The sequence below is a fragment of the Diceros bicornis genome, chromosome 18 (genome assembly GCF_020826845.1).
Source record: "Diceros bicornis minor isolate mBicDic1 chromosome 18, mDicBic1.mat.cur, whole genome shotgun sequence".
NCBI classification, from domain to species: Eukaryota; Metazoa; Chordata; class Mammalia; order Perissodactyla; family Rhinocerotidae; genus Diceros; species Diceros bicornis.
The window spans coordinates 37531915-37558895 of NC_080757.1; the positions used below are offsets into that span (position 1 = coordinate 37531915).

The following is a 26981-nucleotide window of genomic DNA, read 5'->3' on the forward strand; positions in this document are numbered from 1 at the left end:
ACGAGGTCCCTTTGAGTCGCGTGAAGTCTTTTGTTTTGGTGGGCGGGTCCTGGAGGGACACAGCTTTGGCCCTGCATGATGCGGCGCCCCCCCTCAGTGCACCGGCGCGAGTGGCGCGCGCACAGGTGGCCCCCACGCCCCGGGCGCCCCCCGCCCGCCGCGCGCGCCACTTCCTGAGCGCGCCCGGGTGCCCGGCCCCGCCCTGCGGCTCGGCCCCGCGGCGGCGGCGACAGAGGTACAGGTGCCTCCGCCGGCAACCCGCCGCCTGCCCGCCCGCCGACCTCGGCACCGGGCCTTCACGGCCCCCTCCCGCCTCCCACTTCGGCCTCCCCACCGCCCCGCCAAATGCAGGCCGCCGCCGTCCTCCCGGAGGAGATCTGTTGGCTCATGCAAGGTAACGCCCCTGCCCGGGGGCCAGGCCCCCTCCCCGACCGTCCGGTTGCTCCCCCAAGTGCTGAGCCGAAGGGAGGAAAGGAGACGCCAGGGGCTCCCGAGGCCGGGCTGTCTTTTCAGCTCCATCACTCACCAACTTCTAGAACCTCAAGGCTTCTAGAGTCTTCTACCCTGCAAAGCCAGGCTTTCATCCTCCCGCCTCAGGGGCCCTTTCACTCCGCTCAGTTCCACGCTTTCTTTTCCCTCAAGGCGTTCCACTTAACCTCCCTGGCTTCTGAACAAGTCCAGGACAGGTTCCTGGTCCTCTCTGCCACCTTGCTGTCTTCAGCCTGTCCCTTTCTCCTCCGGACTCCCCCTAGGTCTGGGGGTTTTCACCCGCCGCCCTCCCTAGCCCTGACCCCGCCACCTCTCACGGAAGACCCTCACCTTCTGCTTAGAGCTCCCTGAGGCTCTCGAGGGGCTGCGAGGGGCTCATGGCATCCTGTGGGCCAAGGCCTGGGGGTAGTTGTGAGTTGTCAGCGCCGACACCCCACGCCTGTGTCACCAGCCGGAAGACTTCTAGGGTCTTGTTATCCACCCAGGGCAGGCTGATACTCAGTACTACATTTCTTACTTTTCTAGAAGTGCCCCACTGTGGTGTGTTCACCTTCAAACTACAGTGCCTAAGCACTCCTTTTAAGAGTTAAGGCCATGCTCACTGACAATCCACACATTCTTCTGACACTCCAAAGAGACTTCTAGCTAATGGGCAATATCGTCTGCTCGGTTCACACTTTTTCTGGTGAAAGTAACTTGCTTTCCTGTAACTGACCTTCTGGGAAGGACAGAGACTTGGAATCTGTGCTTGCATAAGGGTCCCCGGAGGAAGCTGCTCAGAGTTAAGCCTTTTGGCATCTAAGTGACATTTTTGACACATATTTAACAGATGGCCTGCTTTGGGCAGGTCATACTTTTGGCAAGCAATATTTTTTTCAGTTTCTCTCAATTTAATTGGTTTTATATCTCCATTACCTTGTTATCTTGGTATAAATGCCTCCTAATCAAATATTTGGCAAGTCCTTTTGGTCTCTGTTTGTAGCACTGTTTCCATTCTGGATTGCTTCTATGTAAAAGCTGTCAACTAGGTATTTCTTTTGAGGTGAAGTTTCCAAAATCCATTTTACTTATGACCTGAGTAAATCTAAACTTCCAGAGGAGAAAAGTATTTACGGGGTAAAAGAGCATCATCTGGGTGTCTAGGAAGAAGCAATCCAACTTTTCCTTCTGCTATTGGTTCAATATTTGATATGTAAAGAGAGGCTGTAAGTGTCTGGTTTCCAGAAGAGAAGGAACTGGCAAAAAGTGTAATTCTGCCCTTGCATTTAAAGATATAACGTGATTCTTTTTATTGGTATCTGTCATTTGATGAGAGGAAACCTATTTTACAAGCTTGTTAAACTATACTACCGTTTTGTGTGCAGCCTTGGTAGAAAATTCCTTTTTCTTTCCAGAGGCTTGCAATGAAATCCACTCCTTCATCATTTTTGATGTGCAGTTCTTTATTGTTCAAAACTGACACTTTGGTAAACAACTCATTTCTGCACCTGCCACCTTCCTTTAGCTTAGATTATTTTCTTGTTAGCTGACTGTTTTTAATTGAAGTCTTCAGATCTCCTTCTAAAGCAGAACCTTTGTTTGCTGACAAGTGGAGCAGGGTATGAATGGAGATTAATTGCATGTCACATACTTCTGTATCAAACTTGCTGTGTCTTAACAATGTCTGTAGGTTCTTGGGTCTTTAGAATATATAGAGGAGTCTGAGATTAAATTTTCATGAGCTTTGTTGGTTGGTTAATGTATTTCTTTAAGGCCTTTTCTTAAAGTTTGCGATTAGAGTGAATCTGAAGCAGAGGAAAAAATGTAAAGAGGGGATTCGACCAATAATTCTATTGAAAAGTGTTTGAAGAATATGTTTTTGAAAGGTTCATGTAATCATAGCAACATATTGGTTATAGGTTTTGTTTTTTATGGAATACAGTCTGTGGTGTAGACCAGCAGAATTATTCATTGTACTGCAAATAATTTGTGGATATTAGAAACCCATAATGACTATCAGTTTATTGTCTGTTGCTGTTTACTTGTCTCCTCCCCCACACACTTTTTAAGGTTAACTGTTGACAATTAGAAAATATGTAGGTCCTGATCTCTATATTGTCACTCAGTGGAGGGAGTCACAGGGTGAGAGAGCTGCCTCTTTAGTGCTGCCACATGGCCGTGGGGGTGGAGTTTCCACAATGAATTACTACTTTCATAAACTAAGGCACGAGCATTTGCACAGTGATTTAACGCTGGCCATCACAGCCATAACTTAAGCATTTTTTAATTTATAACTACAAGCATAACTGACAGGGGCATTTTTTGACATAATGTGTGTGCTTTTAAAAATAAAATATGCAAAGCATTGTGAAAGGTTTATGCCAATATTTTGCATAATGAAGAAAGGAACAGAAATTCTGAAGGTCTAAAATTAATTTTATTTAAGGATAAATTTTTAAACATTTAAAAATGTCTCATTTGACCCAGAAACCCCATTTCTAGGAATCTGTGTTACTGAAATTAAGGGACATGAAGTATATGTACAAGGCTCCATCCTAAATGTCCATGAGTTGAGAAAGGTGGGGTGATGGTCTGAATGATTATCCATCTTCTGGAATACTTTGCCGCCATTAAGAAAGATGTGATGGATCTGTGTTTCTTGGCTTGGAAAGTGTCCATAACACTTTTAAGACTAAAAAGCCGGGAGCACAATAGTATATATAATATCTCATTTTTGTTTGAAAACAAAAAACACCCTCCCCCATATATTATATATGTTTGTGTAAGCCTAGGAAGAAGTAAGAAAGAATATACACCAAGCTGTTAACATTGGTTTCCTTGGGAGGGGAGTGAGAGGGTGGGGGAGGGGGAGGTTATTAATTTTATTTCATGAATCTTCATGTTGTTTTAATTGTCACAATGACCATGTATTACTTTTGTAGCCAGGAAAAAACAACCAATAAGGAGAAAAAGGAACAAACAAAAGACAAATACTGCAGAAGCTTGGAGGGATCAGAGTGCTGAAGGGCCATTAACCAGGGTTGTGATTATGTTTTTCTCTTGTTAGCTCTGGGGGTATGTGAAAGGTGGGGACTTTTTTTTTTTATGCTTTCTTGGATTTTTGGCAAATGTTAAAGTAGTGACAGACTTCTAGAGTAACTCAGGAAGCGGTTTCCTCAGATAGGCTCTGTCAGGCTCTCATGTAGAAATAGTAACTAGTCCCATATCAGCAAATAAGTATCTTACAGATAAGTAAAATGAAGGGCATCTACTGCCTTATTGAAAGAGGAGGACATATTCAGGTCTGTTTTCAAATAATCGGGCTTCAGATGTAGAAGTTATCTTTTAGTTTTTGTTTTGTGATAACCACGCTGAAAACAAAAAGAGGGGAGTGCTGACAGTTTGCATAATCTTTGTTCCACAGATATAAACATAATCAGTTTCTTCCTTGTCTCTCTGGCCCCACTTTTGAAGTCAGAAACACAAGAGGCAAGTATGAAGGAAGTAGAATAAATGTTTCTTCGGTTCACAACGTGTCCTGTGTGATGGAATGGGGCCTGCTGACTTTACCCTAATAGCTAATAGCTTCCAGCTACCTACAAGGTACCTAAATCCTGCTTGGAATATGGATTTAAGCCAAAATAACATCCACAGCCTGGCTGCAGTGAGTAGCAATTGCTACATTAATGCTGATTCTGATATGCCTATGGTTACTTATTTTTAAACTTCCTTGGAAAGAAGCAGTCATTAATCATTTCCTTCCAGATTGTTCTCCAGATTTGTATTGGTTGATGCAGCCAACCATAAAATCCTTTTCAATATAGTAAAACTCTGTGGAAATTGCAGGAGTGAGTTGCTCTGGATAGCTGGGGATATTCTCTTTAAGCACTCTAACTTTTTCTTATAAACATTTGTGATCAATGTTTTCCTAAAATGCATTAGGAACTTTTCTCACTTCCTCAACTGTCCAGTCTGTGTTCAAATGGACCTCCTTTGAACACTTCTAACTCAGAGTTGTTATAGTGAATATCTGTTATTGTACTTTACGGAAATATATTGTTTAGGATGTTTCTGCCATAATTGCCCCTGGACTGCTTTGTGAATGTCTCTGTGTTTTATATATATATATATTTTGTGTTTGAGGAAGATTAGCCCTGAGTCAGCATCTGTTGCCAATCCTCCTCTTTTTTGCTGAGGAAGATTGGCCCTGGGCTAACATCCATGCCCATCTTCCTCTACTTTATATGTGGGACGCCTGCCATAGCATGGCTTGATAAGCGGCAGATAGGTCTGTGCCAGGGATCCGAACTTGTGAACCCCGGGCCACTGAAGCAGAGCACACACACTTAACCACTACGCCACCAGGCTGGCCCTTATATTTTTATTTTGTCACCTTCTTCCTACTGTTAAGCCAGGCCAACACTTAGCACTGTTCACAGTGTAACTGTATCCCCAATGCTACAGGAACATCAAATAATCAAGTTTCTTGGGATTAAGATATATGTAAAAGAAGGTCTGAAGGGCTCTGTTGATGAACACAGTACCCAAACCTTTAGGCATAGATTTTATGACATGTAGTTTAGCTGCTCAGAGTCTTTCTTGCTTAATTTTTGATACTGGGTTGTCATCTAGATAGGTGAGGTTACTAGTCAGTTGAATTCTAAAAAGTGTGATTTGACCATTCTTCTGTTTCTCTTTTGTGTTAAATTTTTCTGATTATAAAAGTAATAATGCTCTTTGTAGAAAATTTAGAAAACAAACAATGATATACAGTCATCCATAGTTAACATTGTAAATTTCCATGTTATTCTTTCAGTTTTTATTATATGTACGTACTTTAAAAGTTGGGACATATTGTGTGTATAGTTTTGTATACTGATTTTTCCACGTACAGTTTTTCACTTGTAATGGTCTCCTGAGCATTTTCTTAGATCATTAAACTTTTTTTTTCTGTTGAGTAATTTAGAAGTTATACATCCTGGTTTTATGCCACTGGTAGTTATACTCTTATGGCTTGAAAAAAAAAGAAAAAGAACCATGTCCCTCTGATTAGCAACATTAAGAATGAAACAGTATCTTTTGGCTCTTTCTTCCAGTGTGAAATGTGAAATTGCTGATATAATCTGAGATTTTAGACTCAGAGAATTATTAATGCTTTTATTATGTATATTAAATTGCAAGAATTATTTTTTGACATTTGCATAATGTTTTAAAACCATAGCTATCATAATATTTTTTTCCTGTTTAACTTATTCATTGCTTACTTTTTGTACCATGGCTTTTTCATTCTTGAACTCTTTATTTCTTAGATATTTAGACTGTGCTAATATAGTAGCCACTAGTTACATGTGGCTATTTAAATTTAAATTAACTAAAGTTAAATAAAACAAAAAATTTGGTCCCTGAGTTGCACCAGCTACATTTCGGCTGCTCAGTAGCCGTGGTGACTATTGTATGGGACAGTGCATAGAGTCCTAGAAGATGACGGTCTAGAATGTAATGCTGAGTGAATTTCTCAGGCAGAGTACTTTGGTTCTACACTTACTGAGCCTCTGCAGGTTTGAGTATGTGTCTATCTAGTTTGATGTAAACTTAGTTGTGGGCATGAGGTTCTAGGGGCACACTCTTCCCCTTCCTCCCAACTCAACCACTAGAAGTTCTCTCCTTATCTTCTGGTCTTCAATTTTGTGGAGGAGAAGTCTGATGCCAGCCTGATATGTTTCTTTTATAATTCATTCCTCCTGCCTCCTGCCTGGATGTTGATAGGATATTTTTCTTTGCTCTCAAAAATGTCACCAGGCAATGTCAAGGTCGTAGACTTTTAAATAATTTTGCCTGGTATGTAGTGAACCCTTTTGACATATAGACTTGGGTCTTTCTTTAACTTGGAAAAGTTTTCTTCTATTATCATTACTTCTGCTCCATCTGCTTTGTTCTGTCATACTGGGGTTTATATTATGTATATATTGGACCTCTAATCTACTGTCTCTGTTTCATCTCTTTTATTGTCTCATCTGTCACTGACTTCATTATGGTTTTAAATTCAGCATTTATTTATTGATTTTTTTTGCTGAGGAAGATTGGCCCTGAGCTAACATCTGTTGCCAATCTTCTTTTTGCTTGAGGAAGATTAGCACTGAGCTGATATCCGTGCCAGTCTTCCTCTACTTTATATGTGGGTCGCCTCCACAACATGGCTGCTGATGAGTGGTGTAGGTCTGCACCTGGGAACCGAACCCCGGCCGCTGAAGCAGAGCATGCCGAGCTTAACCACTAGGCCACAGGGCCGACCCCAGCATTTATTTATTTAAAAAAAATTCCACGTGCTCTTTCCTCATCACTCATTGTTTCATTTTCATTACATCTATAAAGCTCCGGCTTATAATGACTTTTTGGCTGTTGTTGAGAATATGAGTCAAAAGTTTCTAAACATTTCTGTTCTTTAATAATAAATCTACTTTAGAGGGAGTCATTTTCTCCAGTTCTTCAAAATGTTTTTTTCTTTTTGATCTTGAGTGTTTTCTCATAGGTCCTGTATATTTTCTTAGTGTTAAGTTTGCCTAGATTCAAATCCTGAGTCTGCCACTTTCTTACTACCTGTTTGACTTTGGGCCTCAGTTTCCTCATCTGTGAAACAGGCATAATAAATAGCACCTATCTCACAGAATTTATGTGAAGAATAAAGGAATGAATATTTGAAAAGAACTTAGAAGAGTATCTGGCATGTATTAAACACCACGTAAATGTTTAGTAAATAAAATTTAAAAGATTTTTCTTTGAGGAAGTCCTATTGACCTCTTGTTTTGCAGCTGCCTTTCCACAGCAAAACTCCCAGACATGGCCTTTTTCTTACGTTGGTCGTTCACCCTTGCTTCTCTAAATTGTTGGAGGTTTGTAGGGATTCTTTCAGGGTCTCTCCATTTCCTTCCTTCCTTAGATCAGTGTTCAGTGATCATTTCCATGAGAAACTTTATGGAGGAAGGAGAGAGGAAGTTAGCTTCACTGCGAACTCAGGAAAGTTATACGTTCCTTACCTTGTGATAGAACGCTTTGTGTGTGTCTGTGTAAAAAATAGTATTTTTGCGTTACTTCTCAGTTGAAAAAACATGAAAGATTACTCTTCCCCTTCTCCTTTTTTGTTTGCTAATTTTTTTTAATTGGTAGAAATATTGGAGCTTCTTCGTGGGTGTAATGTAGATGTTAGGTGGGCTTCCCAGGCCTTTTGAACTCTAGGCAAGATCTAGTCTGGATGGAAGCCCAAACGTTTCCTCGAGATCTGGGTAATTCTCAAGGAGCATGCATTCTCAAGGTCACTTTTCCTTCCATGCATGCTCTCTGGGTCATGTAGGCCTAAACTAGTAGTTCCCAACTGGGGTGATTTTGTCCCTCAGAGGACTTTTGGCAACACGTGGAGACATTTTTCATTGTCACAACTGGGGAGGGTGCTGTTGGCATTTAGTGGGTAGAGGCCAGGGATGCTGCTAAACTTCCTACAGTGCATAGGACCATCTCCCAAAACAAAGAATTATCTAGCCCCAAAGGTCGGCAGTGCCAAGGTTGAGAAACCCTGGTATCCTCATCCTCAATTTCCACAAAAGTCTACCCACTTGTGGCCCCTGTGAGTGTAGTAGACCTCCCTGGAGATTCAGGGGGTGCAGGGAGAGGGAGGAGGGGTTTATATTGCAGTAATGCAAATTATTTCAATTTAAATATTAGGCACCCCTATTCCTAAACTCCCTTTGCCGCCTCAGTCTTTGGAGAGTGCCCTCTGGCCCTTCACCTGATTAGTTCCCAGCGTTATGCCTTCTCACTGGCACTTTCTTGCCTTATCCTATCTGGAGAAAAACCAAAAAAAAATTTTCTTTCCCCTTGCCACATGAAAAGGCAGTTTAGCTACCTGTGTAGTTGTTTAGGCTCCCACCAGCACCCACACACAGAGAAACAAGTGACTTTTCTAAACATTGACAGTTCTCTCCCTGAGAGGAGTTCTAGTGCCAGCTATTAAGATAATAACATTTTTACCTCATTCCATAAGTGTAATACTTAATTTTTAATCCTTTTAAATATAGGAAAAATAAGGCACGTTTCAAGTTTTACCGTCATCTGAGAATCTTAACGTATTGACATAACTATCATAGATCTAATTTTTTCACGTTATAAACCGTTACACCCTACAGAAATCCTATAATTTCTGCTACATTTATTCATATTTATGTCCCCTGTGTTTCCAAGTTCATTGCTTGCTTTTTCTGGTTTGTCGGTACTGCATTATAGGTTAGGTGATTATAACAGATGGGTTTTCAGATTTGGAGTCCTTGAGTTCCGCTGTTTAATTTTACTGTCCAGCTTTTACATGGAAGATAGGACAGATGTGGGCTCAGGAACAGAGTGATCTTAGCATCCAGAGAGCAAGCTTTCCTGAAGGCTGATGGCTTTGATAAAATCATGTATGAATTACTCAAATTCTCATCTAGGGTCTCCTCGTAACATTGTTGACATTCTAAAATTAGTATGTTATAGGGAAATACAGTTTTTACTCACATAATAGGTGCTTTGCTAAAATGTGTCCAGTGACACATATTTATACTTATGTAAACCAATATTGTAGTTGAGGTTGGAATTAATTAAGGTACTGTATATTATAAATCAAGTATGAGAAGTATGCTGCGGTACCTAGATAGCTACAGAAAATCTCTCTTAACTGCATTGTAATAAACCTCCTTAAAATCACACTCCCGTCAAAATAATTTTTCCTTTCTGATAACTTTTTGTGTGAGCCTCTTCATCCATCAGTCCATTCATTTCTCACTCCCTTCCTTCTTTCCTTCCCAGTACTTTATTAAGGTATGATTTACATACATAAAATGCACTAATCTTAAGTGTTACAACTGGATGACTTTAATAATATGTGTACACCTGTGTGACTACCACGCAGATCAAGATATGAACATTTCCATCACCCCAGAAAGTTTCCTTTCCAGTCAGTAGCCCTCTTCAGAGGTAACCACTGTTCTGACTTCTGTCATCATAGGTTCCTTTGCTGTTCTGGAACCTCATGCAATCAGTATGCTCTCTTTTGTGTTTGTCTTCAACATAATGTATTTGAGATTTATCCATGTTGTTCTATGTATCAGTTTTATCTTATCCTTGGTGTTAAGTAGCATTCCATTGTGTGAATATCCCATAGTTTGTTTATCCATTCTTCTGCTGATGGACATTGAGTTGTTCAGTTTTTGGCTATTATGAGTACAGCTGCTTTGAGCACTCTTGTATAATTTGTTTTGTGAACATAAACACTCATTTCTCTTGGATAAATATCTAGGAGTAGAATTACTGGGTTGTAGGGTAGGTATATGTTTAATATTATTAGAAACTCCAAACAGTTTTCCAAAGTGATTGTAGCTATTTTATGCTCCCAGCAGCAGTATGTGAGAGTTCCAGTTGCTCCATATCCTCACCAACACTTGGTATTACAGTCTTTTTATTTTTAGACTTTCTGGTGGATGTTATGGTCCATGTATTTTTTTAATTAAAAAATAACACATAGGTATGTTTCTATTGTAGAATATTTGCACAACATAGAAATATATAGACTGCTTGATTTTTTAACATAGCAGTGGTGAATACTTTTCCATGTGAATCTATCTATGTATATATATTTAAACTGCTGCACAGTATTTCAAAATTTAACTGTTCTCCTATTGATGGATGTTTAGGTTGTTTCCAAATTTTTTATATTTCCACAGTGCTGTAGAGAACATGTCCGTATGTGCATCTTTGTGTACATATGCAAATATTTCTGTGGGATAGCTTCTTAGACTCTCAAATGAAGATTGCAAAAGTGTTCGTTCTAGATTTTTAGTCTGGCCACTAGTTAAAACTAAATCTAAAGTACTCTCTGTGTTTTAATTTCTGGTTTTTGTTTTCTCTGTGCTGTGAGTATATAGGTATTGTCATTTTTTCCCCTACAGGAGGTAGAAGGAGAACTAAAAGTATAAACACCACACATTTCTTGGGTCATGGGGCAGAAACAATCAGCAGATTGAAGCAAACCATAACCAGAACATGCTGACGATTTCTCTGTTGTAGTCTGACAACTTCCTGCAAGCCAAAACAAAGCTGCTGGGTACGATTTTAGCCTCGCCAACAAGTTTACCTCTTGTTGGTAAAAGGCAAAAGGCAAAAAATATATGCCTTAAGGATTACAATTCATTGCCAGTTCAAAAATTTAATGCAAGGTTTAAAACAAGTTCTAAACAAACTGAAAATCATTTTTTCCCCTATTTTTATTTAATTGGTATGAAAATAGACAAGGTTTCCATGAAGCCTTCCGTTATTAGGGTAGGAAAATTCAAGACTAAAGTTTTAGAGGCTTGATTTGTGTGTGTGTGTGTGTGTGTGTGAGAAAGATTAGCCCTGAGCTAACATCTGTCGCCAATCCTCCTCTTTTTTTTTTTTGGCTGAGGAAGACTGGCCCTGGGCTAACATCCATGCCCATCTTCCTCCACTTTATATGGGACGCCGCCACAGCATGGCCTGACAAGCAGTGGGTGGGTGCACACCCAGGATCGGAACCTGTGAACCCCGGCCGCCACAGCGGAGCACGCGCACTTAACCGCTGTACCACCGGGCCAGCCCCTTAGAGGCTTGATTTTAGTGAGATATTTGAGTGACTGCAGAAATCCCAATGGTCTGATATCTTCAGTGTACCTGTGACAAGGAGGCAGGAATCATTTTTGTTTCTACCAGAAGCTGTCAATGAGACTTTGCAGAAGTTGGATCAGCAACCAGGCTGGTTTCTTTTGTAAAATAGTAATACATATCTTCAAGGAAGAGTTGTGACATCTAATTAAATGTATAGAATACCCAGGTATCTAGAATGAAATGTGGTTTTCAATTATTCTCATGGTGGAGATTGTTATAGTTTGGCAGGCATGGTTTGCTGGGCATGACAAGGTGGGTAGATACAGTCTGTTACTAGAAAGGATGTCTTGCTGTTAGCAGTTCGCTCGTGAAGTCCTGAGGATGATGCAAACAGATCTTTACTCCCTGCCTACCACCATCAATTCAAACAGAGGTTCTCCTGGGAGACCCTCCTCTTCTTGGTCTTCCCTTCTCTTCTCCTTCACATTCTCAACAAACCTTTTCTACCCCCTTGCCCTTCCCCACACAGGGTCCCATCCCCATCCTGGAGGGGTGATGTCTGATCTTTAAGGCTTTAGCTCCTCAGTGTTCAGAGTGAAGCAGCTACAAAATAAAAATGAAACATTTTCTTTTTAATTAGGAAAAAAACACTAGGTATCATTGAAAATTTAAGAGAAGATGAGGCTGAAGTAGTACCCTGCTCCTAGTATTTCTTTTTTTAAATCAGTGAATAGATTGTTTTCCAATGTGTACTTAGGTACTTTCTTATAGAAAAAATGTTTTTATGGGAAAAAGAACCATGTTTTTTAAGTTGATTCGTAGGCCAGCCATTAAAAAAAGCTATTTTGTGAGTATTATACCTGGAGGAGAGGATTATAGACATAATATTTTGATGGGGGACGATCTTCCAACTCGGAACTCCAGAAACCCTTTCCGTCCTGAAGCCTGGGCCACTCCGCCTTCTGTTGGCTTCCTCTCTGTTAGTGGGAGTCCACCCTTCTCCCCTGTTCCCTAGCTGCAAGTTCTGATGGTGGCGTTGGTGACTGGGGAGGGACGCCAGTGGGCAGGGCTGGGAAGGGAGTGAGGAGCAGGTGGGGAGTAAGGTTGGGGTTCTGAGGATTAGAGGAGAGACCATGTAATGGGCCAGAATGAGAGCAGGAGTGGGGCCTCACATAGGGGGGAGGTGAGAACCAAGGGAAGGACCCAGAGAGAAAGGAGAACAGAATTTCCTCTCCTCATCTCCCTTTCTTCCTCTCTTGCCTCCTCACCTCCAACTTCATCTCCTATTGAAGGTGGCTGCCAACAGGCTTGGAGGTGCTATGATGAGAGGAGGGGGCTAGGAGAGGGGGTGAGGAGGGATAGTGGCAGTTGACGGAGGGTTGTTGAAGTAAAGTGACAATAAAATCAGCAGCAGCAAGAGAATGGATATTTTTGTGATGGTGCCCAGCCAGGACAACCATTCACATTTAGAGTATTTGCAAATACTTGGGGACTTCTTCTTCTTCTTCTTCTTTTTTTTTTTGCTGAAGAAGATTGGCCCTGGGCTAACATCCATGCCCATCTTCCTCTACTTTATATGTGGGACACCTGCCACAGCATGGCTTGATAAGTGGTGCGTAAGTCCACGCCCAGGATCTGAACCTGTGAACCCCGGGCCGCCAAAGCAGAGCACGCAAACTTAACCATGACACCACTGGGCCAGCCCTGGGGACTTCTTTTTACTAAACAGAGGGCCTGAAGTACCACTCGGCGTTAAACCTCATAGAATTAATTTGGTGAGTCACTTTAGCCTGTGCCAACTCTTTTGCTCATAGACAGAAATCTCAAATATTTTCTTGGATATAATGCCAGTACAGGCAGAAATTTATGCCATTGTTCTTTTCAGAAATGTGAGTTCTGCTTTAGTAGTTCAAATACTTTTGCAGAATATCCCCTCTAGGAACACTTTGATTGGTTTTTGGTTGGTAAAATTGTTTTCAGCAGTATTTGGCCATTCATCCTGCCTCCAAATGGAAGGTTGATTGAAGCGAACTTTTGAGTTTTAGAAACATATATCAACAACAACAACAAAAAACATTTGCAACTGTTGGGAACACTGACTTAAATATTGTTTCTTTTAGTCTATTAGGAGCATTACTTAGAAAACAGGAGGAGGCACCTTTATCTTTTAGTAGTTTGAAAACTGTGACCCATAAGATGTCATTCTCCTCCAAATAAACAAGAGTAGCCTTATAAATGGACAAGGTTAGAGATTTCGGAGAATGTCAGAAGCTTCCACCAGTCTACAAAACCTAGCTATCTTGGGTGCATCCCGCCAAGTCAGAATCTTTTCAGCTGGCTTTAGGTCCTGCAGCAGCTGGGATCCCCTGGGATGCACCCCTGCACCCACATCCCCTGGGATGTGATGATCGTATCATGCCTCTGTGTTCCACACACCCTCTGTTCCCTTGTCCTTGTGTTTTCTTTTTCTATTATCGCATGCTGGAATGGATGTCCATAAGCTGCCTGGAAGCTGAGGGAATCTATGTTTTAGGGCAGCCGTGAACTATAATAGGAAGATGCATCTTTGCCAGAGCTGTGTTTGTCTTTTGAAAATGGGGCTTAAAATCACTGTATATTACTTTTAGTACAAAATGTTGTATATTGCTACAAGCCTGCCTTGCAGAATAATCTTTCAACACTGTCCCTTTGGCCTCTAACCTTTATCTTCTGCCCTCCAAGTTGAAATTCTTTCAGTCTCTCCAACTGAACTGAGCTCTCTTGCCTCAGGACCTTTGTACATGATGTTTCCATGACTGTTCCGTTTTTTCTTCATTCCACCAACTCCCCACCTCCCACCCCCAACATATACACTTGGCCTGCTAATTTGGGAGTTTCAGAAGAAAGGTCAGTTCTCTGGGACGTCTCTCCTGACTTACCTTCCTCTCTAGACTAGGTGCCTCTGCCATGATCCTACGTGCCCATGACTTCCCTTACGGTAGCTCATATCACAATTTATTCTAATTGTATATTTAAGTCTGTATTCTTTGCTGGACTGTAAACTCTTAAGATAGAGTTTAGATCTATTTTGTTCACTTTTTCAGTACTTGGCAAGTAAAAAGAACTCAGTAAATATTTGTTGAAGAAAATTGCATTTAGAAAAAAATGGCATTGTTTATGGTATGTTTCCAATTTTGTCTTTTCTCTTTGGTGTGAGGACGTTTACACCACGTGATATTTGCTCACTCACCAGTTGAAGGTAACTGTGTGCAGACCCTGTAACATCAGGTACTATATATAGTGAGTGCTGTGATGTCAGAGGCGCCTCAGGAGCGTTCTTACACGGTCAGTTCTCTGGGACGTCTTTGTGTTTTTCACACTGCGTCTTACAGTTGCAGGAGCCTGAGGCATCCTGATGTGGCGGGACATGATATTTATATTAGAAGGGCTCTTGTTTGTAAAGGTTAATCACGTAGTAGAAAACCCACCAGAGAGAATGGTGAGCTTGGTTAAATACAGGAGGTGATATATTGAGGGACCTTTTGAAATCTCTTTCCTTCTCGGTGGTGAGTAATGTGTTTCTGAGCAGGATTGGTCAGGTACCTTCAGGTCATAATCACTCTAAGTAGCATCATCTTCTAAATTGAAAAGCAAACGTAGTATATATTGGTCTCTAATTTTCTTTCCTTAATATCTTTATCAATTAATTATATCCTGTTGATTCCCTTTTAACAATTTTAGTATATATAAATATTATTACATAGGATATTTTACCTGTAAGAATTTAGTAAGGAGAGTAGAAGTTCAAGATTATGTATGTATATATATATATTTATATATATATATATATAAATATATATATATATTCCCCATCTCCTTCAGTGAGGTTATTTCATATACTTGTAATACAGTTGGATTATGTTGTACCAGTCTGTATTCTTTCTTGAGATCCCCCAACCTCCTAAATGGTTTTTGAAACTTGCAGACGTTAAGGCTCACTCTTTATGTTGTAAAGTTCTATAGGTTTTGACAAACATGTAATGTCATGTGTCCACCTTTAAAGTATCATACCGTATAGTTTCACTGCCCTAAAAATCTCCTGTGCTGCACCTATTCATCCCTCCCCAACTCCTCTTGAAGCTCTTGCCAACCTCTGATCTTTTTACTGTCTCTATAGTGTTACCTTTTCTAGAATGTCATATAGTTGGAATCATACAGTATGTAGCCTTTTCAGATTGGCTTCTTTTGCTTAGTGATATGCATTTAAGGTTCCCTCATGTCTTTTCATGGCTTGATAATGCTGAATAGTATTCTTCTGTCTGTGTGTGTTGTAGTTTACTTATCTATTCATCTACTGAAGGACATCTTGGTTGCTTCCGAGTTTTGACAATAATGGAAAAAGCTGCTATAAACATTCTTTTGCAGGTTTTTGTGTAGATCTAAGTTTTCAACTCAATCGGGTAAATACTTAAGATTGTAATTTCTGAATCTTATGATAAAACTGTGTTTAGCTTTGTAAGAAACTGCCAAACCATCTTCCAAAGTGGCTGTACCATTTTGTATTCCCATTAGCAATGAATGAGAGTTCCTGTTGCTCCACATCCTTGTCAGCCTTTAGTACTGTCAATTTTTTGGAATTCAGCCATTCTAATAGGTGTGTAGTGGCATCTCATTGTTGTTTTAATTTGCAGTTCCCTAATGACATATGATGCCGAGCATCTTTTCATATACTTGTCATCTGTATATCTTCTTTTGTGAGGAGGTATCTGTTCAGATCTTTTGCCCATTTTTAAATTGGATTGTTTGTTTTCTTATTGTTGAGTTTTAAGAGTTCTTTGCATATTTTGGATACAAATCTCTTATCAGATATGTGTCTTGTGAAGAATTTCTACCAGTCTGAGGCTTGTCTTTTCATTCTGTTAACACTGTCTTTTGCAGAGCAGAAGTGTTCCATTTTAATGGAGTCTAACTTAATTGTTTCTTTCATGGATTGTGCTTTTGGTGTTGTATCTAAAAACTCATTGCCAAACCCAAGGTCACCTACATTTTCTCCTACGTTATCTTCTAAGGCTTTATAGTTTTGCATTTTACATTTAGGTCTGTGATCCACTTTGAGTTAATTTTTGTGAAATATGTAAAGATCTGTGTCATTCTTTTTTTTTGCATTTGGATGTCCTGTTGTTCCAGCACCATTTGTTAAAAAGACTATCCTCTCTCCATTGAATTGCTTTTGCTCCTTTGTCAAAGATCAGTTGACTGTGTTTGCATAGGTCTATTTCTGGGCTCTCTATTCTGTTCCATTGATCTATGTGTCTGTTCTTTCAACAGTACCACTCTGTCTTGATCACTGTAGCATCACAGTAAGTCTTGAAGTCAAGTAATATTAGTCTTCCAACTTTCCTCCTCCCCTCCTCCCCCTCGCCCTCATCTCCCTCCCCTTCCCCCTTCTCCTCCTCCTCTTTCTTCTTCAGTATTGTGTTAAAAATATGCTGTGAGAATGTTTTCAATTCCTTAAGCTTTCTTCATGAATATTATTTTAAATGGTTATATAATTTTTTATTACATGATCTATGATATAACCAATAATCAGTATTAAGTGGAAAAACTTAAGAACATTTGATAGCTCATTTTTGTAAATGAAAATAAAAATGTCATGTTAGCATAGAATAAAAACTGAAAGAGTTATGGGATTGCAAGTAATTGTAATTTTCTTCCTTATATCAATTTCTTTATTTTCCAAATTTTCTACAATGAGCACAATACCTTTTTTATTAGAGGGAAAGGTGAATATGTTTGTGTTTGTTTCTAAAGTTTGAGAAATATCTTTTCTTCCTTTCTCCTCTCAATCTATATTTGATCCCTCAATCTGGTATTGGTAATTTGTGTTTTATCTTTTTTCCTTTTATGAATCTTGATAAACTCCTTAGGGGCTTATCAAATTTATTGGTCTTTTGAAAGAACCAACGAATGGTTTTTATTTTCTATTTAATTGATTTCTGCCCTTATCTTTATTATTTTCTTTTTCCTACTTGAGGTTTAATTTGCTCTTCTTTTTCTAGTTTCTTAAGGTGAAAACTTAAATCATTGATTTTAAACTTTTCTTCTTTTCTAACATAAGCATTTAAAGCTATACATTTCCCTTAGGTGTGGATTTAGCTGCTTCCTACAAATTTGGATATGTTGTATTTTATAATCATTCAGTTTGTTCAGAGAAGAATATGTCTTCTTTGATTTATGTTATTTCAAATTGTTGAGGCTTTTTAGATATCTCATTGTTATTGATTTCTAACTTAATTCCTTTGTGGTCGGGGAACATACTCTGTAAGATTTTAGACTTTCAGCATTTATGAAGACTTATTTTATGGCCTAGAATGAGGTATATCTCAGTGAACATTTCACGTGCACTTAAAAAAATGTGGTTTTTGTTTTGTTTTGCACTTGTTGGATATAGCATTCTATGAATGTCAGTTAGGTCAAAGTGGTTGAGAGTATTGCTCAGGTCCTCTATCTCCTTACTGATTATTTGTCTAGTTCTATTATTTTCTGAGGGACGGTTGTAAAATCCCCAACTATGATTGTGGATATGTCTTTTTCTCATTTTAGTTCTGTTGGAGTTTGCTTAAGTATTTTGAAGTTCTGTTATTATGTGCATACACATTTATAATTGTTCTATCTTCCTGATAACTTGGCCCTTCTATCATTATGAAATATCCCTCTTTATCTCTGGTAATACTCCCTGTCTTAAGTCTACTTTGTTTGAGTTAATATAGCGATTCCAGTTTCCTTATGCTTACTGTTTGCATACTATATCATTTCCATTCTTGTATTTTCAGCCTATCTGTGTCTTTATAAAAAGTGTGTCTCTTGTAGAAAGTGTATAATTTGGTCTTGCATTTTTTTGTTGTCAGACATTCTCTGCTTTTTAATTGAAGTGTTTAGTTCATATGCATCCAATATGACTATTGTTATGGATGGATTTAGGGTCTATCATTTAACTGTTTTCTAATTGTCACCTTTTTTGGTTACATTTGCCTTTTTAAAAAATTAATCAAATGCTATTTAGTATTCTATTTTAATTTCTTTATTTTTTTAAACTATACCTCTTTATTTTGTTTGTTATGATTGCTCCAGTGATTACAGTATGTTCCTTAACTTCCCACAGTCTACTCAGAATTAATATTGTACCACTAAAGGAGTTTCATTTACTGCCCTTCCCCCATCCTCTGTTTTGTTGGTGTCATATATTTTGCATGTACATATGTTATAAACTGCACAATGCAATGTTATAATCTGTGCTTTAAATTGCCAGTTGTCTTTTGAAGAAATTAAGAGAAAGAGGAAAGAATGATAATGTTTTCTATTTACCCACATATTTAGTATTTTGGTGCTCCTGTAGATCTGGGTTTCCCTCTGGAGTCAGTTCCCTTCAGCTTGATGAACTGCCTTTAGATTTCTTTTAGTGCAGGTTTCCTAGCAAAAAAATTTTTCAGTTTTTTTTTTTAATCTGAAAAGTGTATTTATTTTGCCTTCACATTTTGAAGGCTATTGTCAATGGATATAGAATTCTGGTTTGACAATTTTTTTTCTTTTTCCTTTCAGCTTTAAATATGTTGTTCCAGTGTCTTCTAGCCTCCATTATTTTTGATGAAAAGTCAGCTCTCATTCCTATCATTATTTTCCTATATGTAATGGGTCATTTTCTCTGGCTTCTTTGAAATTTTTCTCTTTATCTTTGGTTTTCAGCACTTTGACTGTAACGTGCCTATGTTTAGTTTTATTTACATTTATCCTACTTGAGGTCCACTGAGCTTCTTGAATGTGTAAATTTATATTTTTCACCAAATTTGGGAAATTTTTGGCTATTATTTCTTGTGGTACATTTTTCTGTCCTAGTCTCTTTTTGCTCTTCTTCTGGGACTCCAAATATATGTAAGTTTTGGCATTTGATGTTGTCCCTCAGTCCACTAAGCTTTTTGCCTAAGGGTACTCCCCAGATGCTGGACCACAGGGACTAGGGGGGAACCCTTAGGTGAAAAGCTGTATGAACACAAGTCTTACCCTTAAGTTCCTTTCTTTCAAGCATCAAATCCCTGCCAATTTCTGCCTGCTTTTGGCTACTGTTTGGTGCTTTAAAATGGTTTTTAAAAATATTTTGTCCAGTGTTGGCAATTCTTATCTGTGGGAAAGTTAGTCCAACACAAACTGTTCTATAATTACCCAGAAAGCTATTGATTTTTAAAATATTTATCTTCTGGCTACCCTGTTGAATTCTTACAATTTCTAAAAGTTTTTCAAGTTGATAGTTTTACGCTTATATATATTTGGTTATAATATTGCACATAATGACATTTTTTTCCTTCTTAGGCTTCTTTTTGTCTAGAACCTCCAGAACAATGTTAATTGATAGTAGGAGTAGCTGGCAAACCAATCTTGTTCTTTAATGCTAATGACTTTAATTTTTCCACCATAAATATGATGCTGTTTTGTGGTCTATGTATTCCTTAGGGGTTAAGAAGGTATTCTTTTATTTCTGTTTAATACAGTTTTGTCACAAATAGATAATAAATACTATCATATGAGGTTTTGACACTTAGCAAGAAGTTTGCATAGACTTCTCTTTTAACCTATTAAATAAATGTATAATACATCAATAATATTGAAACATCTTTATATTCCCAGGATAAACTTTATATTATTCTTTTAATATACTGCTAGGTTTGATCTACTAGTATTTTATTTAGGATTTTTGTATCTATATTAACTTTAAACTGATTCCTTTTTATGCACTTTTAGAACTGAGGTTATGCTAGCTTATGCCAAATTATTTGAGAAGCTTTCTCTCTTTTTGCATGCTCTGGGATAGTTTATATAGAATGAGAATTATTTATTACTTAAAAAGCTTTAAGACACCTATAAATCTATATGAATCTGAACTTTTTTTTTTTTTTAATATTTTTGACAACCTTTTCTTCTTTCCTCCTGGTTATTACACTATTCAGGATTCAGGTTTTCCATTTCTCAATTTACTTTTAGAAATTTATATTTTTCTCAGAAACTGTTTCATTGTTATGTTCGAATTTATTTGCATGACATTTTATTTTGTTTATATAGCACTTTATTTTTGAACATGACCATTTAGAAGGGTAAAAATGATACCCACTATCATAAAATTCAAATTGCACATAAAAGCATGAAGAAGAAAATTAAAATATCTTGAAATATCACCAACTTTATAACATATTTTATTATGTTTTTAAAATTTCTATATTTGTTGTTGTTCCCATTGATTCTGCCTGATTTCTGTATATTTGTGCTTTCTCTCCTTTTTCCTTGATTACATTTGCTAATGGTTTATCAATTTATTGGATTCCCCCCTCACCTCTGAAAAATCCCAGCTCTTACGTATTTAGCATTTACACTTTTTTTTCACTATTTTTAAGTTCGGTGGTTTTTAACCACTAAGTTGTACAATGGAACCCTTTACAAAATTAAAATCTTATGTGAAATCCCAGTGTATAAACAGACAAAAGCCAGGCGCTTGTGATTAAAGCAAAGAGGAGTGAGGGGAAGGTAGGGAGTTTCCCAGAGTCCCACTCACTCCGCCTCCCCGACTCTTTCTCTTCCTTATCAGAGGCTTTTGACTCTGGAGAGCACTGTTAGACAACCACTCTTTTGGCTTATTAATTCTGCTTTTATCTTTATTGTTTCCTTCCCCCTGTTTTCCATAGGCTTGTCTTATTGGTTTTTTGTGGTTTCTTGAGTTTGGTGCTTATTGCATTTATTTTCATTCTTTCTCATTTAATAGTGGAAATATTTAAGTCTGTGAATGTGTCACTCTGTACAATACTCATCATATCTTATAATATTTTATACAAGCTGTTTTCTCAGTAGGTGGTAATTATAGTTTTGAGTTTCCTCTTTGACCCACAATATATGTAGGAGTGTATTTTCAATGTCTAAATGTGGGGGGACTTATTTACTCTTTTTAATATTTTCTGGTTTATTTCATTGTGTTCATAAAATAAGATCTTTTTAATTTTGAGTTTTTAAGAAATTATTCATATTTCTTTGTAATCTAGTGTTTAATCAATTTTTATAAATTTTCCATACCAGTTGTAAAGGGTATATTCTATTTTTAGGTTACAGAGTTTAGTTCACTTCTATTATCTATCTTATTAATTATATTATTTAAATCCTCTATATCTGCACTATCCAATGTAGTAACCAGTCTCCACATGTGGCTATTGAGCATTTGAAATGTGACTAGTCTGAACTGATATGTGTTAAGTATAAATACACACTGGGTTTTGATGATTTAATACAAGAAATGGTAAAATATCTCAATAATAATTTTTATGTTGATTACATGTTGAAATGATAATATTTTGGATCTATTGGGTTAAATAAAATAAATAAATGTCAATAAATAAAAATTAATTTCATCTCTTTTTTGGGTACTTTTTGAAATGAGGCTACTAGAAAATTTAAAATTATACGTGTAGCTGGTATTTTATTTCTGTTGGACATAATTCTCCTAGATAATTATACATTTTTGTCCACTTAATCTGTCAAAGACTAGTAGTGACAGTACAATTGTTTTTTCAGGAATTTCTACTCATTTTCCTCACAATTTTCACTGTATATGTGTTAGTACTATGCTATTTAGCACATAACAGGTGATCTCTATTGTGGATTGTACCTTATATAAGATAAAATGACTCTGTTGGCCTGTTTGAGCTCTGCTTTGATATGAATTATTGCTATTCTTGCTTTTTAAGAAAATTTGCCTAGGACATTTTGCACACCTCTCTTCTTTTAGTTTCAGCTTCATTTGTTTCGGGTGTGTATCTTTTAAACGGTAATTAATTTTATCTTTTGACATAGTCTGAAATGCTTCACTTTTAATAGAGGAGTCTAACTTTTCACAATTATTGTCGCCAGTGATTTGTCATCTTATTTCCTGAGTTCTACTTTTATGCTACTTTGTTTTTCTTTTTCCTATATTTAATTGTATTGAATATTTTTAAAACCTTTTATTCTACTTTTCTATCATTGCATTTTGAAAAATCATAGTTAAACCCACTTCCTTTAATTATCACTGTCCAGGATGGAATAGTATCCACTGGCCCTCTGTAAATAAGTAATTTGGCTTGTTTTCCTTCCTCTCTATTCCTTTCCTAGCTGGGATTCAGATAATTATTACATTTCATTACACTGAGTCTCACCTTAATTAAGAATTAGTTTTGATATTTTTTATAAGTTTTAAACCATACTTACCACAGTCATCGAGATTTAATTTGTTTTGCTGTTTTGATACTCATCACTGCCTCTTTTCTCTCTGTTAATCAGAGTGTACCTTTGAAAAGATTTTCTTCAGGAAAGAATGTAGAGAAAGAATTCAGAGTCACAACTGTTTGAAAATGTTTTTCTGGTCTCTTTCTGTATAACCAGCATCTTGGATATGTTTAGAATTCTTGAGCACAGAATTTTTCCTTTAAAACTCTGTAAACATTTCATCTTCTGATGCTCATTTTGTGGTGAGGCCATTTTGACTCCGTTGTTTTGTAGGCTACTTATTTTTTTCTGTCCAGGTGCTTGAGGGATGTTTTCATTTTCCTTGAATTTTGAAAGCTTAGAAGGATATGTGTAGATGTTGTCATTTATTTATTTATTTGTTTTTATTTTTTAGCAGCTGTATTGAGATATAATTCACATACCATCCAACCCACCCATTTAAAGGGTACAATTCAATGGCTTTCGGTATATTCACAGAGTTGTGCAATCAACACTACAGTAAATTTTAGAACATTGTCGTCAATCCAAAAGAAAACTTGAACCCCTCAGCCTTCACTCCTCCATCCCTGTCCCTCCCTCTTGCAGCCCTAGGCATCCACGAATCTACTTTCTGTTTCTATAGATTTGCCTATTCTGTATATTTCATGTAAATGGAATTATACAATATGTGGTCCTTGTGACTGGCTTCTTTCATTTAGCATCATGATTTCAGAGATTCATCCATATTGTAGCGCACATCAGCATTTCATTTCTTTTTATTGCTGAATAATATTCCGTTGTATAGGTATGCCACATTTTATTTATCCATACATCAGTTGATGGACATTGGGTTGTTTCTATGTATTGGCAATGAATAATTCTGCTATGAACATTCGTGTACAAGTTTTTGTTTGAACACCTGTTTTCATTTCTTTTGGGTATATATCTAGTAGTGGAATTGCTGGGTCAAATGCGGTAACTCTCTGTTTAGCCTTTTGAGGAACTGCCAGACTGTTTTACAAAGTGGCAGCAGCATTTTATATTTCCACCATCAAGGTATGAGGGTTCCGATTTCTCAGCATCTTTGACAACACTCATTATTGTCCATCTTTTTTACTATAGCCATCCTAGTAGGTGTGAAGTGGTATCTCATTGTGGTTTTGGTTTGCATTTCCCTGATAACAATTGATGTTGAGCATCTTTTCATGTGCTTGTTGGCCATTTGTTTATCTTCTTTAGATGAATGTCTAGTCATATCCTTTGCTCATTTTAAAATTGGGTTATTTGTCTTTTTATTATTGAGTTGTAAGAGTTCTTTATATATTCTATATATAAATATCTTATCAGCTATTTGATTTGCAAAACTTTTCTCCCATTCTGTAGGTTGTCTTTTCACTTTCCTGATGGCATCCTTTGAAGCATAATGGTTTGTTTTGTTTGTTTGTTTGTTTTTGCTGAGAAAGATTTGCCTTGAGCTAACATCTTTTGCCAATGTTCCTCTCTCTTTTTTTTTTTCTCCCCAAAGCGCCGGTACATAGTTGTAAATTCTAGTTGTAAGTTCTTCTATTTCTTCTATGTGAGCTGTCGCCACAACATGGCTACTCACAGACGAGTGGTGTGGTTCGGCGCCTGCGAACCGAACTCAGGCCGCTGAAGTGGAATACACTGAACTTTAACCACTAGGCCATCAGGGCTGGCTCGGAAGCACAATAGTTTTTAATTTTGTGTGTGTGTGTGTGAGGAAGATCAGCCCTGAGCTAACATCCGTGCTAATCCTCCTCTTTTTGCTGAGGAAGACCGGCTCTGAGCTAACATCTATTGCCAATCCTCCTCCTTTTTTTCCCCCAAAGCCCCAGCAGATAGTTGTATGTCATAGTTGCACATCCTTCTAGTTGCTGTATGTGGGACACGGCCTCAGCATGGCCAGAGATGCATCAGTGCATCGGTGCGCGCCTGGGATCCGAACCCGGGCCACCAGTAGCAGAGCATGTGCACTTAACCACTAAGCCACGGGGCGAGCCCAAGTTTTTGATTTTTGATGTCCAAATTGTTTTTTTTTCTTTGGTTGTTTGTTCTTTTGGTGTCAATATTTAAGAAACTATTGCATAATCCAAGATCATGAGGATTTATGCCTGTTTTCTTCTAAGAGCTTTATAGTTTTAGGTTTTATAATTATGTCTTTGATCCATTTTGAGTTAATTTTTGTATACTGTGTGAAGTAAAAGTCCAACTTCATTTTTTTACATCTAGATATTCAGTTGTTCTGGCACCATTTGTTGAAAAGAACTGTTCTTTCCCATTGAATTATCTTGGCATCCTTGTCAAAAGTTTATAGACCATAAATGTAAGGGTTTATTCCTGAATTCTCAATTCTATTCCTGTGATCTATATGTCTGTCTTTATGCCAGTACCATATTGTCTGGATTACTTTAGCTTTGTAGTAAGTCTTGAAATCAGAAGTAGTGATTCCTCCAAATTTGTTCTTCTTCTTCAAAACTGTTTTGGCTATTCTGGGTCTCTATAATTTCCAAATGAATTTTAGGCTCAGCTTGTTAATTTCTGCAAAAAAGCCAGCTGAGATTTTTATAGGGATTGCATTGAATCTTTAGATCAATTTGGGGAATATTACCATCTTAACAATATTAAGTCTTCCAATCCATGAACATGGGATGTCTTTCCATTTATTTAAGTCTTCTTAATTTCTTTCAACAACATTTTGTACTTTTCAGAGTTTGTTTTGTGCTTCTTTTGTTAAATTTATCCTAAGTATTTAATTCTTTTCTATGCTGTCTTAATTGGAATTTTCCCAATTTCATTTTTGGTTTTTTCATTGCTTCTATATAGAAATACAATTGATTTATGTGTATTGATCTTGTATCCTAAAAAATTGCTGAACTAGTTTATTAATGCTAATAGTTTTTTAGTAGATTTCTTAGCATTTTCTATATATGAGATCGTGTCATCTGCAAATAGAGATAGTTTTACTTCTTTCTTTCTTTTTTTTTTTTGGTGAGGAAGATTAGCCCTTAGCTCACATCTGTTGCCAATCCTCCTCCTATTGCTCAGGAAGATTGGCTCTGGGCTAACATTTGTGCCCATCTTCCTCTGCTTTATATATGAGACACCTGCCACAGCGTGGCTTGATAAGTGGTGCATAGATCCGTGCCTGGGATCTGAACCTGCGAACCCTGGGCCGTAGAAGCGGAGTGTGTGAACTTAACCACTATGCCACCAGGCTGGCCCCTACTTCTTCCTTTCTAATCTAGACTCTCTTAATTTCATTTTCTTGCATAATTGTCCTGGCTAGCACCAGAACGATGTTGACTATATGTGGTGAGAGCAGACATCCTTGTCTTGATCCTGACCTTAGGAACAGGAGGAAAGCGTTCAGCCTTTAACCGTTAAGTATGACATTAGCTCTGGGGTTTAGCAGATGCTCTTATCAGGCTGAGGATATTTCTTTCTATTCCTAGTTTGTTGAGTGTTTTTTTTATCATGAAGGGCTGTTGAATTTTGTCAAATGCTTTTCCTGCATCTATGAGATGATCATATGGTCTTTTTCCTTTCTTTTATTAATATGGTGTGTGATATTAATTGAATTTCAGATACTATTTATTTTTACCTTTTAATTCAACTTCTCATTTCCTTGTTCTTTAGAGTTCAGAGGACTCTGGAGGAAACCATTAAATGACATATGCAATAGATGTGATGTGAGGCCTGGAAGCTGATGGTAGTCCTCTGTGAAAATTTCAATTTCTAGAACTTTATACCTCATCAAAAGCCCTGGTGATGGCTATCTTGGATTTTTTTTGTTTGGTGTTGTTGAGTGGTGTGAGTATAGAAAAAATTTTTAAGTGTGCTTATGTTACCCAACTGTATAAATTCATAACATTATTTTGATAGTATAAAGGATACAGTTGCATGTTACAGGCACTATTTTTGGAGGTGGAAAATTTTAACTATATTATTTGTAGGCTTTTTAGGGATGGTAACCCTTCTATGCACAATAAAGTATGTAGCTAGTATTTCTAGCAATTCTAACCATTATCAATGTATTTTGTCTTTGAAAATATCTAGATCCTCCCCCCCAGTTTCTTTTAACATAACATGATTTGTTTCATATTATATATTTCCTATGTCCCTATTTTATAATGTATGTTAACATTAATTGCGGTTTCCTTCTGTTGGACACATTTTTCTTTTCCATGTGAGTTCCTCACTTGGTTGCATTGTCATTTTCATTGATGATGCATCTGCTAATTAATTTTTCTTCTTTGAATGCTTGCCCTTTTTGTTCTTGATTTTGCAGTTAAGCTCTATTTTTTTTTCAGCTTTGTTTATTAGTATTTCTTTCTAGCTTCTATTGGCCTGCAATCTTCTATGACTTGTTTGTAATATTTATATGTTTACATGGAATTGACAGTCCATCCTCTGCCATCAGTGATGATTAACATTCAAATGTTTCTTTAAAGTGGCTTAGAAAATAGTTATTTCTTGTGGTTGATATATGCAGTAGCTTCCTAAATTCATAGCAGGGTCATGATTATCAGAAGGTGTCACTTATAGGCATGTATAAAGTTTTACTTATTTTTTATTCTGGTAAAATATGCATAACA

The 26981-nt window shown here is 37.5% G+C and overlaps 1 protein-coding gene across 1 annotated transcript in view; it reads left to right on the top strand.

The window, feature by feature from the left end:
- The first annotated feature begins 230 nt into the window (after positions 1-230).
- Positions 231-26981, top strand: part of SKAP1 (src kinase associated phosphoprotein 1) — a 257023-nt gene continuing 230272 nt past the window's right edge. Inside the window, exon 1 of the mRNA XM_058560762.1 lies at positions 231-394. Within this exon, the coding sequence (XP_058416745.1) occupies positions 346-394 (49 nt within the window). The 5' untranslated portion in view covers positions 231-345. The remainder of the gene's footprint in view (positions 395-26981) is intronic.